An 18578-nucleotide genomic window follows, 5' to 3' on the forward strand; every position below is an offset into this window, starting at 1 on the left:
CAACTAAATGAATTACCACTTGTTCTCTACATGCGTTGTCACATTTTTCTATCTTAAAATGATCGTTCAGTAATAGTGTTTTGTATGACAATTATCATGAAATTTAAGCAAGGAACAAAAAGATGATATCCAAGACACATCCAATTGAACAAGCAACTAAATGAAATACTTGAAAAATGTACCTATGTATTTTTTTACAAGTCTGTCAAGTTTGAAGGTCACATTTTTGTGTTAATGATATTGATGCTATCATTCAATAACAGTTCATTTTATATGAACAGTTTTCTTAAACATTGAGAGGGATCAAAATTTGTGGCGCCACACTCCAGAAATCTTGAAAATCAAACGTTTGTCAAGTTTCGAAGAGGTTACATTTTGTGTTACGGGTATCCTTCATTATCAGTTTAATTTCTATGAACAATTTTAGGTGCTTTGAAGATCCAAGGTTGAGATTGATTTGTGCTACTTTTATCTTTATCATCATCAGCGGCTGCAGCAATGACTAGTCACCATTTATGGATCTCAATTTTGTTTTGGTTTATGCATATTACAGCTGAACAGGGCAAATCTCCCCCACCTGCACAATGCACAAGGCACCTTACTTGTGCTGGTAATAGTAAAGTTTGAATCAGGTTTATAAGAGCAGCATTAACTAAAATTTGTATGTTATCGTGTGAAATGGTCATTTTCTTTATTTACCATTTTGTATGTTATTGTATAATAGAAAGAGTGTATATGAAAATCGCAATTTAAGAACAAATCAAAAACTACATTCAAGTGGGTAAGTAGCTTCAAGCCTCAAATTGATTTTCACACAACACGCACAAATAATGTTGCGATGCCTGCATGAAGAATTTCAAACTGCCAATGCAATGATACTTCTCTCAGAATTTGTCCTGCAACTATCAAATCTTTCAAGTACTTCAAATACATTTTAACCTGTAAACAGAATTATCAATAATCTACCAGTGGTCTGTCCTATTTTCAAATATAGATCTCCAATATCCTGACTTGCTGTTTAACCTCATGCAGACATCCTGCTTGAAGAAGTTTTGAACCACCAATGCAATGACTTTTATCTCTCGGAGGTTGTCTTGCAGCTATCAAAGCTTTCAAGTGCTTTAAATACATTTTAAGCATTAAACAGAATTAGTTTTTTTTTTCCTTAAACTAAAAACTGCTCTTGCACAGAGGCCTTGGCACACCCATTACTCTGCACTTCCTTCTTTTATAGTCACATATACCATCATTTTTTCAATTATTACTGAATATTAATAAAAATTCCTTTTTGTTTCCGCTACAAAGTAATCAATATTATTCATAAGGGGTGGATGGAACTTGGGACAAGTAAAACCAGAGGTGACAAGAAACTAAAGATTGAAACAATTTCACCTTTAATTCAGTCGCAATTATATAAAATTCACATCCTTGCACATAGCTTAGTTGGGAATTTTCCATTAGATTTTAGAATTTACAAGTACTAAGTGACTCAATGGAACTTGTCATGCTTCCAGTGTGTCATTCTAATATCTACAATTGGCAAAATATAGCATGGATTTTTTCCATTCGATTTTAGAATTTACAAGTGATTCCATTTTACAAACTGTTGTTGAAATACTCAAGCGATTCAATGGAACTTGTCATGCTTCCAGTGTGTCGTTCTAATATCTACAATTGGCAAAATATAGAATGGACTTTTCAGTGCCTTTTTATCGTTTCTGAGAAATTAAATATATGGTATGGGCATAACTAACATGGATGGAGAATATATTTTCCCACTAGCTTTTGAACACTCCAGAAACAAATACACGAACGTATAATAGATACATGAATTTTTGCCTTTAGCAAAAGAAGCATATCACAAGATTAAATCTAATATTATTAAATTTCCTCCTACAAAGGAAATATCACAAGCATCTTGATAAATTAGTATAATTTGAATCAGTATGCTACTCACAACATAAATTTATTCGCAAAAAGCCGCAGAACTAACCAATTACTGTATCTAGATTCTATTCTCAGGGTGCATTCTGAAAGAACAGAACAATTATGACAAATTTAAGAAATGACCTACTAAACTTAGCTTCCAAAAATTGCCATATTTGACTCATAGATCAATTGCCGGCAACTTCAATCAAAGTTGGCTCGTAATCACTTGGAGCCTCAAATCCCAAGAGATTAATTATAGTCGAGGCAACATTTGCAAGCCCGGGCTGTTTCAAATCAGTACGAAACCTCACTCCTTTCGTAAGTCCAGGACCTCCTATAGCAATCGGCACCTGCACAAATGCATGTTATTAGAAACTAACCTAACTTTAACTGATCCTCGTAAGGTTATTGGAAAAGCGAGTGTTGTCCCTTGATCCTTTAAAAAGCCAAGAAAATGCAATAAACTATCACGTAGGAAAACAGAATTTATTAATTTTCAACATGTAATAACAGAAATCGCGAGTTGACCCACAAATCGAACGAATTATTTCTCGTCCCTACCATTCTTCACCATTTCTCTTTTCTAAGAAGGTTTTAAGATTAGGGATATGATAATAGATATCAAAGTTGACCACGATATACTATGTTATACTCTGTTTATGTTTGGATATTGTTTTTCTTGAAAATCTATATTGTTTGGATAGTGTTTTTCTTGAAAATCTATATTTTTTATAATTTGCATGGTGCAATCTTTGCCGGGTTGGCTAAGAGCCAAAATGAGTCTCGTTAAGTCTAGTGATTTTGAGATAAACTTGTGCAAGCTAGCCCACAAGTAATCACAAATCCAAACTCCAAGAGAGTTTTAACTGGTCCTAATCATATTAATGGAAGGCAGCTTTTGTCTGCTAATCATTTAATGGAGACCAAGAACGTGAAATAAATAATCATGCAGGAAAACAGAGATTTGTTTGCAGACAGTAGCCAGCAATTCATAACATGATGAGATTGGATAAACACCAACACGCCTCACCTCTCTCAGATAATAGGACTAAGAAAAGAAAAAGATGTGCAAACTGACCTACAAGTAACCACAGAGCCAAAGTTAAGCTTGACGAGAGGATTCTAACAGGAAAATGCTGGGTGGTAAGACAGAAAGGGAGTGAGAAAGAAGACACAAGATCAATTAACTGTTGATCCATTTGCGAATCTAAGTATGGAAAAGGAGTACAACAATGAAAATAAAGAAGCATTCCCAAGACAATCCAGAAGTTAAAAAAAAAATCGAGCTGAAAAGCTATAGAGAATCCAGTAGAGGGGAGGAGTTGTGGAAAGACGGTAAGAGCGTATTTTCAATCTCCGGATCTTTCTAAGATGTCTAAGCTATTGTATTAGTGGAGACGTCATCTTTTCACATTCCCTTTCAGGAATGCCTTCAACTTTTCAACATAACACTTGGTAGCGTGATCATCAGATATGTCAAATTAAAACTTGCCAAGGAATGAGAATAAGAAAGTTAAAAGTTTTAATATGCATCAGCTAAGAGAAAATAACAAACATTAAGTGGAGCTTAGACTTACTGGGGAACAAGTATGAGAAGTCAGAATTTGAATTTTTCCTTCTTTATCCATAGCCGGTTGACCTGTTTTGTTTCTTTTCACCATATCCTCGGCATTTCCATGATCTGCCGTAACAAGGTAGATGCCGCCAACTTGTTCTATTGCATCAAGAATTATCTGTACAAAAATAGAAAAAAATAGTCAATATATAGATTACAAAGTGAGAACAAGAGGACAAGCATATTTTTTATTGATCTCGGAAATGGATGCTTAACTCAACCAAGACATAAGCAGTGCCTAAACAAAAATCGACCCCTATCAAACATATTCATTTCACTACAAAATTTCGGCAAAACCCAGGGAAAGGGAAGATCCAGGTCTGTATTGGATCTATGCTTATATTTTTATAGGTTACCTATCCATGTGACCTATTTCTTCCATCCTGTGCTGCAGAATGCAGTTCACTTCTCTATGTGCATTATAGAATACCAAAACATTTTGCTCTCTGATCATGTCTATGCAGCAAGCTGATCATTTTTTGATGTGTGTGAACAGGGATTTGAACTTACATTCATGAAGCCGACAAGCTATAGGACCAAATGACATACCCACAAATGCATGTTTGACTGCACACAAGCAGGTAAGCATGCGGGCCTGTTAAAAGGTATGTGCAAGATTATGGATGCATATATGCCCCGGGGTACGCACATACAGGTAAGAGTTGGAAAAGTCCACGATTTCCCTGGCTACAGGAAAGGATACAGTGTACAGACAAACGCAGGCATAAACGCACATGCAATTCAGTATGAACTAGTTGCTCATTTGGAAACACAAATTGCAGTCTGTCACCTAAAACAAAAACTAGATGTTCACATCAAACGTATAGAAGAAGGCAGAATAGAAGTTTTAGTTGCTACCTTTACAGCCTCATCAGCAGCCTTACACGCAACAACCGTTGCCTCTATATCGCCAGTGTGCCCTACCATATCACCATTTGGCAGATTCACACGAACCTGTAAAGTCATGATGAAAGTCGTCACTTGTTTTGTGCAATATTTAAAACATAGTTTTAAAAGTGGCTCCCATCAACAACAATGCATCACCTGATCATAACGGCCACTCAATATGGCATCTCTGGTTCTTTCAGCAATTTCCAAGGCCTTCATTTTTGGTTGGACATTGAATGTGATTCCTGAATCACTTGGGATTTCCACATATTCCTCCAGTTCCTCGTTAAAATATCCGGACCGGTTGCCGTTCCAGAAAAATGTAACATGACCGAATTTTACAGTTTCACTGTGAAATTACAACCATTTTAAAGAATTTCTTGGGCCTCAATAATCATATACAAAAATAACTTCGATACCACATTTAAAAAATAAATATGAACACATTGTATCTGATAAATCTTTAATTTGGCCAAAATTTGGAGCTGTAAGTTGGTTGAGATTTACAGGTTCATATGCTGCATTAAAAGAAATTAATACAGAAACTTTTGCAGGACAAAGTTGGCATTCATGGTTCCATGAAAATGTAGTCTTCTTAAATTTGTGTCAACTGAACGATGGGTTCTGCAATTACATCAGATTTATACCCAACCCAATCCAGTCTGGTGATATTATTAGAATTGTGATATATTTAGAATTTTTCAACTTCAGGACGGAGAAAAGCAAAGATAAAAAATGGCAGAGCACAGATAAATCATAAAAAATTAATAAGATTAGGTAGACAACTGCAGGGGAGTAAGAGTTCCTAAGAGGTATGTTAGTTACACCGGGACAATTTTCAAGGATGCTCATAGCACTCGCAGAGACAAAAAACCACTAACTTTATCGAATAAACCAGAAAACTTTGCCACAAACCACACTTACTGATCAGGGAATTTGGATTTCATGGTATTAACTCCTAAATTCTAATACACAGACTGAACTTGCAATATCAGATGTGATAGGTGACAACTTCGGAATTGGAATCGCATATAAGCAATGTTGTAATCAAGTAATTTGCTAATTGAAATTCCTGGGTACTCAATTCCAAGAAAACTTCAAAGCTACAGTCGTCCAATTATTTCTCCAGAAAATAAGATCAAAATAGTGAAAGCCTACAACCCCCAAGTTTTATAGAGAAATCATCAGATTACCTTCGCATATATTGCTAATCGTTTACAGGGAAACTAGGCAGTAAATCTATCATCCATCAAAACATGTAACTTGGCCAACTAATTCAGTTTCTTAAATTTGTTGAAGGAATAAAATTAAATTTGGAGAAATAAAATCTAAGTTCTAACAAACCTGCATGCAAATGTCCGTATCCCATTGTGTACAAGATATTCTCCTGATGTTCTATCGATATCTGGTGGGGAAACAAGATAATGAGCCGGAAGCTTTAACTCTCCATCATACTGAAGCATTCCTGCATATCGAATTTTAGGATACCGAACTCGATCAAATGCACTAAAATTCTCGTATTCGAATGCTTTAGCAACCATAGTCATACGATCTGCTCGGAAATTAATGGTCACCACTGCATCTCCATCAAGAATAGGTCCGACGGCCTTGTCATTTTCATCGACAATGACAAATGGAGGTAAATATTGATCACTAGCTTTTGGAGCTTCCCGAAGCTTCTTGACTGCGTCCACAGCATTTCTAAATTTATAAGGTGCTTTTCCCAAAACCTGGGCATCCCAGCCTCGTTTGACCACACCCCAATCATTCTGCCAAAAATGTTCTCAAATTTCAAATTCCCACCTATTATAATAAATGCAAGCTCAATATGTCCATGCAACACAATAAGAGGAACAGGAAAAGCCATTTCATTATAAAAGAAATCTTTTATATCCCTAAAAGCATCAAGCTCAACATGTCCATGCAACACAATAAGAGGAACAGGAAAAGCCATTTCATTATAAAAGAAATCTTTTATATCCCTAAAAGCATCATCAAAGCTACAAATATATGTTCAGGGACTCATAACTTGCAAATTAATTGTATAGAAAATGTTATTAGCAGTTTCAAGTAAGAACTGAAAATCAAGGAACTTCAATTTTACCTCATAGCGATCCATTGTCACATACATGCGACCTCCACCAGAGGCAATTAATGCATCAACACCTTGTTTCCGTAACTCGGCAAGATCATTCTCTAGTGTCTCTACATAGCCAATACTTGACCCATCGAGACAATCACGACCATCAGTGAGAATATGCACTCGGATCCTTTTTGCACCATATTGTGGAACACCTTTCAAAAGCAACTGCAGGAGTAATTGATCAATATCAAAAACTAGAAAAAGAAGATAAAAATGTTTAAGCATCAAAGTTTCTCATAAACTTAAAGATGAGCGAATGTCCTATCTACAAGAATTCAAGAGAAACACAACTCATAATAAAGAATATATAGTTATGGGATACCTGCAACTGATCTAAACGTGAGTGGACACCGCCATCACTCAAAAGGCCAATGAGATGAAGTGTGCCATTTTCAAAGCATTCCTTAATGTATTTAAACCCTTCTCCCTGATAGATTTTGCCAGAGGCAAGAGCGTAATCCACTAATTTTGCTCTGCACCCAAAGTTTTAAGAAAATTAACAGGAGAATTCCAGTTGGGGTGAATCTCCAATTATTGAAGGAATAATAGTAGAAAAAAAAAGCAGACCTTTCTCATTTGGAGCCTCAAAATGAAGCAAAGAAACAACACTGCAAAATAATGAAGGGATAAACACATCCAAGGAAATTGGCTCACACCCTAGATAACACTGCAAAATTGAATCAAAGCCTTCTCATCTGGAGCCTCAATACAGAAAAAAAAACACTCCAGATGATACGAAAATCTTAGAGCTCATCCATTATTTTGACCTATATGGCATCCTTCACCTTGAATTGACCATTGTCTCAAAGGACTGACCATTATAGACGCATATTACAATTTCACGCTTGTTCCTTCACATAAGATTTTACCTGAATAATATATGACCCTGCTTTTCTCTCCAACTAGTCAAAATTGATTGGTCAGTTTCAAACACAAAGCATAAAGACTAAGTTTTACCAGATAAAACTCCATGGCAACCACCAGTACAAAGAAGACTAAATAGTTCTTTGCAAGCCAAGAACATGCCTAGAAAACTTTTCCATCTGCAAGATGCAAGAGCATGACATTTACAAAATCTGTAATTGCTTACCCTTGAGCAAATATTCTCCCAGCTCCGAGAGCATTGTGACCTACTTCACTGTTACCCATATCATCTTCAGTAGGGAGTCCAACTGCAGGTCCATGTGCTTTGATCAGTGTCCATTTCTCTGGAGCCCCCTGTCACAGGAGAATTTCTGAGTAGTGCTATAAATTGAACTAAATGATATGCAAGTCACAGAAGGATATAAGAAAAATTATCTAAAAGAATAATAACACGTGATACATTGAACTAGTGATAGTCATACTGTCATAGAACAAAATCTTGATTTCACAGGCTAACAAAAGTTTAATCATACATGCTATCCTGCAAATCGAAAAACAACTTGGAAAAATTTCCTAAGCATTTATAGCAATTGAATTTCGAAGACCTACTTAGGAAATTTTTCAAATACAAGTTTACAAAAAATGACTTGGCAATGGGCACAAAGCAGTTGCAGGAAAATCTCATACTAATTTTTAAGTATGGCCTAACCATTAAGACAGACATCTCAATGCCCAAGGTTTTCAAGAAAAACCTTAGTTTTCAGCCAATTCAAGAAGAAAGCATATAGCTTCACTGTTCTATCTCTCTATACCCAGGAGCTGATTACACATAGATGGCAGACATTACAGGCAAATCCAAGTCCAGTTCGATCAAGCTGATCATATTTCTTCCAGCCTATCTTAAAAATTGGAGGCATTAAGCACCGTGCAGATACCCACCCATGGATACAGGGAACATTAGGTCTGTGAGACAAGTGTACACTTCCTCCTCTGTTAGGGAACAATCTAGCCGCACAGAATCATAGACATACCTGCTCTAGTTTGTTCCATAACAAGCACATCTCCATTTACAGATCAGGCAGTCAGACATCCATTACCACATTCGACTCTTGGGCCTAGGATGTTATGAGAGTTTCAGCTCATCAGCCCTTCCCAGAATTACCCAGCTAGGTTCCCTGAGTCCAAGGCATTCCCCAGAGGACATTATCAGGTATTGCAGTGGTCCTTTTACGATAGGATGTTCTCTCTTTCACTTCTACATCTATTTCTACTTTAGTGTAGTGTCTCTCTTCTAGGGTTTACCTTCTCAGTATACTTCATCCTACTCATGACCATTTTTCTTCTTTTGTATCTCTTTTCTTTTGATACTCAAGACTTGTTGTGGTACTCCCTAATTACTGTTATGACTTTACGTACTGTTTAGTCCAATTGACCTATTTTTGGTCACCCATGGACATTGATAAAATCATCTCTCATCGAAAAGAAGGTGTTAACAACTATAGAATGTTAAATACATACCTCAAATATTCGGTTAACAATCCATGTCTGTTTGATGCTAAGATGTTCAGTACTCAGGAAGACAGAGAAGAACCAAAGTAATGTTATTGTTGGACAACCGGGTCCAGAATCAGTTGCATTGAGCTAAATTTTAGTCAGCCATTCACGAGAAGCATTGTTTATTAAACTTTCAAAAAAAATGTTAAAGCAAGGGCATGAACCCTAGTAAGTAAAGCGCCCGCACAAGAAGGCACAGAAACATATATAGCATGTACAACAGATTATCAAAATCTTGTTCTTAGCACATGCCACAAATGCACGGTTGAACTCGAGACAAAAACCCCCTCAGAAACTTGGAAAACGCTCATAGTAACATTCAATTTTGAGAAATAACGTATGGAAGCTCTATGCACTGTACTTTATGGTTAACTATGCCATCAGTCCATGAAAAAAACTGTGTAGATCATTAATAACAAAGTTGGTTCCTGGAAAAATAATGAGTCCTTCTGGGCCATATGGATCAAATGCACGAAGGCATTTATCTATTTTGTACGTCCCATCTTTATTGTTTGAAACAAGGAGGAAAAGTTTCAAATAAGACCATTAATCATGGACAGGTAACGGTTCACTTGTGAGGTCAACAGAACATTAAACTGTTCACCAGGTTTTCATTCTCCCTATGCTCTACCCACCAGCATGGCATGAAATTCAAAGAGAGATCATGCCAGGTGCAAGTACCGAGCAATTTTGGCAGGGTAGATACCCCTCGGGTCTCTCATCTAAGGCCAAGGTCGCCCGCTCTTTGCGGTGCAGATGATTAAACCCCTTCCTCGCTCTCAACGACAAATTAGAGAGTCAGAACATTCTGCCTGGGGATTGACCAGCATGTTTCTTTAATCACTTTCAAAAATAAAAGATCTCTGTCATCCCCGTCTGTAGAAATACGTGACTTCGACCATGTGATCTAGCCAAGAACAGATGTACCAGACGCAAAATGCTGAGGAATAAGGCATTGCTTCATAAGGCATAACATCAGATCCATCAATAAAAGTTCTGTAAAAGTAAGCACGCCTGAGGCACACCATTATTGGAAATCCAACATAGAAATGAAACTGGATAATCAAGGATAGAGAGGAGCTAGACCACAGAAAGGTACCTTCTTAAGAGAATCCATGGCGGGAGTCTCGGCAACATGAATACAGTTGTACTGATCCGGTTTCTCCTCGCCCCAACCGTCCAAAACTACCACAGCCAACTGCTTCCCCTTTGGAAGCTTAGGATGATCAGCCAACTTGAATGAGAAATTGGTGCTACTCATTTTCTAAATCACAAACAGACAACAAAAATCTCGTCAGACTTTACATCCATAACTCAAAATCCACAGCCCTCTGGCATAAATCCAGCAAAACCCACATGCCCAATATATTTCCTCAAAGGAATCCAACACGCATTTTAACACAGCAAAGAAACCGAATACCCAAATCAATTTATCAGTGCAAATCAATACCCGGATAAAGGTATCAGTTCAGATAAAAACCCAAATCAATATGCCAGTGCAAATCAATACCCAGATAAATGTATTGGCCGAATCAATACCCAAATATCGATCACAATTCAAATGATAAACGATCCACAACAGTAAGATAAGGGGAAAAAGGGGATTTTGGGCACCCTACCTGAATGTTTGAAGCTCGAGCAATGCAGTGAAATTACGCAGAGGAAGCAAGCGAGAAGTATTCAATGCTTTCGTAGTTTGTTTATATTTGTATGTTGGTTTATATAGGGGGCTGTTTAAACAAAATCCTTCGGCGTTGTATCAATACCGTGGATCCTGGAATATGCTTTACTGGTGTCCGCCCTTCAAAAACCGGCAGACCCAAATTGTGAACTCAAGTGGTAAATATTGACGAATAGTATAACAAATCTTCTGCACCGCCTATTGACCTTCTTGTATGTAAATTTTGATGTCAAAAACTTAGCTTAGGCCGTCCGCGGACGAAGCTGGTGGTCTAGATTTCTCCACGTGGAATCATGGGTAGAGGAATATTCCAGCATGTGCCAAGACGGTTCGGTGAATAAATTTGGTCAAATGTTGACATGTCTCATCGCCATTTTGGTGGGTGTGAATGCCCTTGTTCGTGATTTGCTACTTTCTATTTGGGTTTCTATATTTAGATAAGAGGGTTGCGTACAAAGGAATTAAGAAATAAAAATTTGTTTAAAAATAATTTTCCCCTGAGAAAATAAGGTTTATAGGTGATAAAGAAGATTATCTTATTTTTAATATAATGATTTATAGGTTGTAACAGAATATGTTTATTTACTTATGTTTAAATTTTTAATAAAAATAATAATTCAATTTTAAGAATATAGTTAAATAAGACATTATGTTGTTTAACATTATTATTTTTTATCTATGAGTTATGAGATTTTTTTTATTTGTGGGACAAAAATAAGTGATTAAAATTAGTTAAAAGGATGGTTTTCTCTAAAAATAAAAGATTTATCATTGTATTAAATTTTGTAATGTTTTATTATTATATTAAGTGTAGGTTTTATTATTGTATTAAGTTTTTATATGTGATAAAGAAGATTATCTTTTTATAGAATTAAGGTTTTTGTGATCATTATCTAGTGTTTGAGATCATTATTAATTATAGTCGTTTTTTTTGGTTAAATTAGTTGTTTTTCGGTTAAATTAGTTGTTTCTTTCTAGCCATTGGAATGCTCGATTTCTCTATTTTATCTGTTGCCAAGGTCTGGTTCGTCATCTTCTCATGAGGATGAACCAAGGTGTGGTTCTTCATCTTGTCGCGACTATGAACCACACTTGCTAGTTTGAAACACATGACGAATAAATGTTAGTTTGAAACGATCGATGTGATTATGTGAAACCATGTCTCAAAAAGATTATCTTTTATTAGTATAATAATTTATTGGCTGTAATAAGAATATATTTATTTATGTTAAAATTTAATAAAAATAATAATTTAATTTTAAGAACATAGTTAAATTATATATTAAATTGGTGTTTGAGACTCCTTTTATTTGTGGGTTATGAGGGGACAATTTGTGTATGAAACCTCTTTGTTTATGGGACAAGGGGTCCACCCCCACACAACAATTTGATTACTAATGTCTATGGAGGTGTACATACCCTACTCCTTATCCCATCCCCATACAACACTTTGATTGCTAATATCTATAGAGGTGTACGTACCCTACACCCTCAAATTTAAACATATGACTTCTTAGAAGGAAAAACATATACTTAACCATTAAACCGACTCAAATTATTTATCTAAGATAAAAATGCAATACACTTATTTTGTTACATTATATAATAATCAATATAATTATAAAATCTATTTTCCTCTTCTCCTTTTTTCTATATGATAGGTTTACTTCATATAAATTAATCTCCTTTTATTTTAATAAATTGATTCAATTGGTTCAACCTTTAAATTTCAAGTAAGAATTCTCAAAATAATTTTTATATTAATTATTTTTATTACATACCTCAATTGAAATCTCTTCTAATTAATATTCCATCTATCCAATTCTAAATAATAATCAATATTAATAATTTACACTTATTGTAATTCCAGAAACAACTAAAATATGAATAATTTACACTCACTATCATTCCAGAAACAACTAAATTTTTTCATGACAGATTTTCCAAAAAAATAATTAATACAATTTTACAAAATAAGTGTTTATTATGCACTAATCAAGTTAGAAGTAACTTTGGTATAATAATTACACCTAATGTCATCCTCTTAGCCAAATGATTTATAACTAGTGAAACACACCCACCAAATTATAATATCTCACTGGTATTTATTAAAAGCATCTCAGATGGCATAGCGACCCCTTGTTTATGTTCATTGGAAACATGCAAATATAGAAACTATTCCATGCTAAATGCTTATTGAAAATATTTCAATATTTTAAAAAATTGCAGGTCACACACTAAGAAAATTTTGTACCAGTTACTATTATAAAATATGGTAACCCAATCCTCATGTTATCATCCCATTTATTATATTTTAAAAGGTGTATCAAACAAGTAGTACGCAAATATTGGCACAAATGATTAAGCCAAATGATAAATGATTAATGTTGTGATCACGTCATTCTATATGTTTATACATCAATTAGAATTAATAATAACAAAAATGAAAATTCCGTGAGAAATAATGGGAGGTTTGTTTGGGTTTGATTAATATGACAGAGCTTTTAATGTTTCTGGGTGGTGGGTGGTATCCCCACGCCCTAATATGCACATTTACTGTGATAATATGTACGTCGCAGATCTTGGTAGATTCACGACGTGAAAGTTGGTAATCCTTGGCACCTGTAGGTAGTGGGAGCGAAGGTGGAGTTAAGACCTCACATCCAGCGTATAAACACGGGTCCTCAGCTTCATAAGGAGTCCAAGTTTGTTGGTTACAAGTTCGCAGTATCGGGAATGCGAGAGGAATACCCAGTTGTTACCGGTCTCTGCTCAAGGTTGACATATAAAATCTGGTATGTTATAATGCTATCTCTGTATCCTGGGTGGGGGGTGGCTAATTGGGATAAACTTCGCGCCTAGAAGGGAAAGGAAACACTGGATAAATTAGCAGTTTCTGTGACTAGCAATATAGGCCTTCTCGATTATGTGATGTTGATTTTTATATTTTTTGTCAATCTTCTTTCCCGCATGGGCATGTTTACTGGTTTCTGGTTTTTTATCATAATGTTTTCTCTGCATGTTGATAATTGCAATTCTCAATTTAAGCTTGAATTGTCGGGGCAAGCCCTATGGACAACAAGGGTTTTGGAAAACGATCAGGGCCAAGTCTACGGACTCAGGACTCAGGGGGGTATGGGGGACCCTATTCTTTTTCTCGTGATACTTCCCACCTCTAGAGGGTTATTAATTATATATGCTTGTTGGCTCGGGTGGTGGAATTCTGAAGGGACGCAATGTTGCCTGGTGTTGCATTTGTTTTTCCAGCCATTCATTAAGTTATTGCATGTTTTTCGAGCGTTCTCTATACAAATTATATTCTAGGTCTGCCTACGTTATCTTCACTCCTGGCCTTTGTACAGTGGGTTGGGTCACAAGCACGAGAAAGTGGGAGAAGGATGAATAAAGGGGGCCTGACCTTGGCAGACATGGTGAAGTCTCAACCTCGCGGTGGAGCCTCAGGTCGAGGCAAATGACACCAGAAGATAAAGGAAAAGATGTAGATCCATCTTCTGGTCGGACTGAGCAGCAAAGGACCATGCGGCAAAGGACTAAGTGGTGAAGACTGCGCAACAGGTGATTGCACGGCAGGGGACAATGCAAAGGGGTATTGAGCGGTAGGGGACCGCGCAGTAGGGGACTGTGTGGTAGGAGACTGCGCGGCAGATTTGTCGTAAAACAAATTTTGAGAATCTTAAGGCCATGGTCAAGGTGTACTGTGAAGGGACCTCAGCGCAAGTGAAACAATTGATTGTGAACTGGGAGGTAGAGTTGAATTCGCAAGTTGAGCTTGAACCGTCAGTCAAAGACTAGGGGAAATAATCACATACCCTGTGTACACGCGCGACCGTCTCACCTTGTTCAAACAGTCCATTCATCTTCACTGGTTAATGAAGCACATAGTGGTCAAAGCAATAGCTGCGACCACCAGCACAGCGGCACACAGTGAGGTCGAGTCGAGACTACAAGACATTCAAAACAAGTTCTATCTTATCCAACGTCAGTTGCAGAACCAAAACGCTCATCTGGGCCGCATCGAGCGACATATCCCATGCCTGTCACAATCTGAATTACCAAGATCAAGTGCTAAAGATCTTGCTCCGGTGGAATCGTCGGATGAGTAATGGGTCGAAGTTATGACTATTAATTTTGGCTTATTTTTTTATGTTTATGTCGGGTAGCATTTATGATTTCAATCTGATGTTTATTAGTTGGTTTCCAGACTATCAGCCTTATAAGGCTTGGTTAAAAACACTTAACTATTTATGTTTTGGATGGCTTATAATGTGATTTGGTGGCCAACAGACCTGGTTTCCCACTAGGCAGGTTGAGGCCACCGAACGAACCATATATTTGTAACCTACATGTTTATAGATGAATGAATGAAAGGTACTACTAAGCTTACAAAAAAAATAACAAAAATGAAAATGGAAATTTTATATTTTGTGTGGGTTTAAGGTTAACAATTTTGTGTGGATTTAAAGTTAACTTGATAAAACCAAAATTAATAATAATAATAATAAATGAAAATGGAAATTTTATATTTTGTGTGGGTTTAAGGTTAATTTGATAAAACCAGAATTAATAAAAACAAAAAGAAAATGGAAATTTTAAATTTTGTGTGGTTTAAGGTGAACAATTTTGTGTGGGTTTAAGGTTAATTTGATAAGTTGTTGTTAATGTTAGAGAGTACTAGGTTCGTTATGTGTTTGCAAGGGCGTTGTTCAACTATTATATGTTTTAAAGTTTTTGGTTGAAATCTAGCGAAACAATTTTTTGTTAAATTTTGATCGTTTGTTGTTTGAAATGCTTTTTTGACTATATATATGGATTCAACACTCTGAAAAACTAGGAGGCACTCAGATTATGGAGAGTTCACAACTTAAACTTGTGATTCCAACAAATTCCTGCTCAATTTTAGGTAAATTTGACCGAAAAATATGCCCAAAAAACGTTTGAAACATATTATAGATAGATTACAACATTAGCAAGTGCCTAACAAGTGTTTAGTTCCAAACCCTTTTTTTGTAAGTTTGGCAAGGCTACATCTTCAACATGTCCAGTATATCACCTTGATCAGGGCGAGGAATTGAACCAGTGACTTCACATCAAGGAGTGCCTTAACAAAGCACTCGATCACCGTCTATCCAAGACCCCGTGGACTTAGTTCTAAACCTTTTAAAAGTGTTACAAAGAGGAATTATTGTAAATTGGTAGATATATTAAGGATGCTAGTCACTGATTAAAAAAATGTCGCTTAAGTTTCCTCATAGAGTTTTCTTTGGTAAATATTCATGCAGACACATGAAAATCAAAAGAAAACCCCCAAAAATTGCAACTTCTTAAAGAGAATAAAAATTGATGTGTTAATAGGGTTTATCTCTAGTGGTTGAGAGAAATGATTGTTATCATCCTCGCCTAGGTTTAGTTCTTGCAAGTGACATGATGAGCTTTGTTGTTGAGACAGGGTAATCCCTCAAGAACTAAAACGTGTATATTCTCCATATAGAATGTAAAGATATTTATCATGGAATAATAATAATAATAATAACTAATGTAAATTAATTTTAACCCTCAATCTCTCAAGTGTTAAGAGGGATTAAATCCCTCAAACTAAAAACTTATTTTAGAGAATAAAAACATAACAAAATGATTATGTTGGACACCCAAGGGTTACGCTATGGAAGGTGAATCGTCAAGGGGAGTCCAAGAGACCTTGGAAGATGAATCCAACAGTCACACAATGTATTTATATGATCATCTTTGTGAATAATGATGCAATTCATGCTTATCATTCAATTCTGGCTTGTTCATTCCAACAGTGGTATTAGAGCTTGCGAGGTCTGGGCATTTTCCAGCGCTTGTCAGCTCTGCACTATGTCTTCTTTATTTTTCAAGTGTCTTTATTCCCCCCCCCAACAATTGTAGGTCTTTGTTGTTTACAATCACGCCCTCTGCTCTGCCATTCTCTAAGTAGGCCAGTCATGGGCACCTTGGTCTAACATTCCTGCATGGTCGTTTCTGTGAGTGTAAGAGCAATTTCGATTCACTCCGTGTAGGGTTTTGGATTGCATGGTATCTACTTGTGCCTTCATGCAGAATCCCACTACCCCATGAAGAGATGCCCTTTGGCCATCTTTTTTCTCTCTGTAGCATATTGTTATTGCAATAATATGTCCTCCTAAAATCCAAACAGGTAGGAGGAGATTTCAATGCCATTATATTTCTCTGTGTTAAATTTAGGTATGTTCTATGCTAGAGCAATTTATTTTAATTTTCCAAATTCTTTTCCAGATTAGCAGTCACATCAGCATTAAAGTAAACTGCAGATAGAACATAAATATAAATTGCAGAAGACAAGCCAAGACAAGAGGACACAAGACGTGGCGCCAGCCAGGGAACAAACCCCACAATGTGGGGAAACCCTTGATCAATTCTTCTTTTATGTTCTTCAAAGTTCGACAGAGAAAGAGAGAGAGAGAGATAGTACATTTTCAACAAAAGTCAACACTTTGACTTATCTAGATCTAGCATAGATCATTTCGTATAACAATGAGATCAGTTGAAGACATTCTGCTTCAACTGATTCTCCAAGGTGACAGCTCCACCTATCGTAGTGTTGCCTCTCATTCATTTGTTGCACATTATCGTGTGACACCTTGTTGCACTGTCACATGTGTTCAACCTTGATGACAGAGTTGCTCTTAGCTTCATGTTGCTCATCATGCTGCATCTTCCATGGTCTTATTCATCATCAAGCTACCGACGCTCATGATCTCATTGATCATCATGCTGCTCCTTTACTAATATGCCCATCATTAATCATCCAACTGCAATATTATGTAGCTACATCAAGTTTGCAATACCTTCATGCTTCAGCCTTAGCTGCTTGCTATGGCTTGCAGCCTAGCAAAGAAGCTAGGCTATAGTTCCAGATTCCTTCCAGCTGTCCTAAATTAAACACTCTTTCTATCGTCATGATGTCACCTACAACAATCCAAATTTTGTTATACCATGTCTGAATCATTCCTGAGCCTTAGCTGGAAATTATTACAACCACATACATATTTCCTTTGACATGGACAACAAGGAAACATATATATCAGTATACTGATCGAGACTGCAATAGATACACAGTCTCCTTAGTTCATCTGAAATCTGTACGTGAGAGATCGATGTATCATTTAGCCCAGAATTCAATATCTAGTCTGTCTGTCTTTCAACATTCGAGGTGTAGAGAGACCTTTGATCACTTGACAGTGGCTGCAGCTATCTTACATGTCTACAACTAAGACTGCGGCTCTTCTGTGCTTGACTGTGGTTCTTTTATGCTTGACAGTGGTTCTTCCGTTATCACTGCGGCTATCATTTATGGTAGTTCCTCTTCTATGCCTGTGGCTCCATTTTACCACGGATACTTCTTACTGCAGCTTCTTCTTTACAGCGTTAAGGGCATTGTAGTTTAGGGCTACGTAGTGATGACATCTTCGCATTGTGTTTGGAAACTACAAGTCTCTTATGCTCGCGGCTTCCTTCCACTCTTTATGACTACATCGATATGTCTACTATGACTGCATGAAGATGTCTCTGTCTTCATTTGCCTGCGGATCTTCATGACTTGCGTATGTGTCTTCATTGCCTGCGGAGACTGCATTTATTCCTTCCCTTACTGTGGCTTGATGGCATATAAATTCCTTCCCTTACTGTTGCTTGATGTCATATAAATTCCTTCCCTTACTGCGACTTGATGTCTCCATTACAACGTATAAGCTAGGGCTATGTATAAGGCCTTCACTACTGCATTTACGACATCATCCAACGTATATTCTTGGTGTCCCTCCTTCTCCAAAAACCCAAGATATGGAGAGGAGGAGAACACAATAAGAGGATATATGTCTCAAATG

At 36.6% G+C, this 18578-nt stretch overlaps 1 protein-coding gene across 1 annotated transcript; it reads right to left on the bottom strand.

The window, feature by feature from the left end:
• Nucleotides 1–1858: 1858 nt before the first annotated feature.
• On the bottom strand, nucleotides 1859–10835 carry LOC149158722 (2,3-bisphosphoglycerate-independent phosphoglycerate mutase). The gene is made up of 10 exons (XM_089436292.1): nucleotides 10613–10835; nucleotides 10093–10257; nucleotides 7666–7793; nucleotides 6898–7048; nucleotides 6537–6740; nucleotides 5777–6201; nucleotides 4589–4781; nucleotides 4403–4498; nucleotides 3507–3662; nucleotides 1859–2279 (listed from the first exon to the last, which is right to left on the bottom strand). The coding sequence occupies exons 2-10, from the start codon at nucleotides 10252–10254 to the stop codon at nucleotides 2115–2117; spliced, it is 1680 nt and encodes a 559-aa protein (XP_089292418.1). The 5' UTR covers nucleotides 10255–10257; nucleotides 10613–10835; the 3' UTR covers nucleotides 1859–2114.
• Nucleotides 10836–18578: the final 7743 nt, after the last annotated feature.

Source organism: Pinus tabuliformis, chromosome 5_2 (genome assembly GCF_031772625.1).
Source record: "Pinus tabuliformis cultivar Carrire ecotype Pingquan chromosome 5_2, CPIR1, whole genome shotgun sequence".
Lineage (NCBI taxonomy): Eukaryota > Viridiplantae > Streptophyta > Pinopsida > Pinales > Pinaceae > Pinus > Pinus tabuliformis.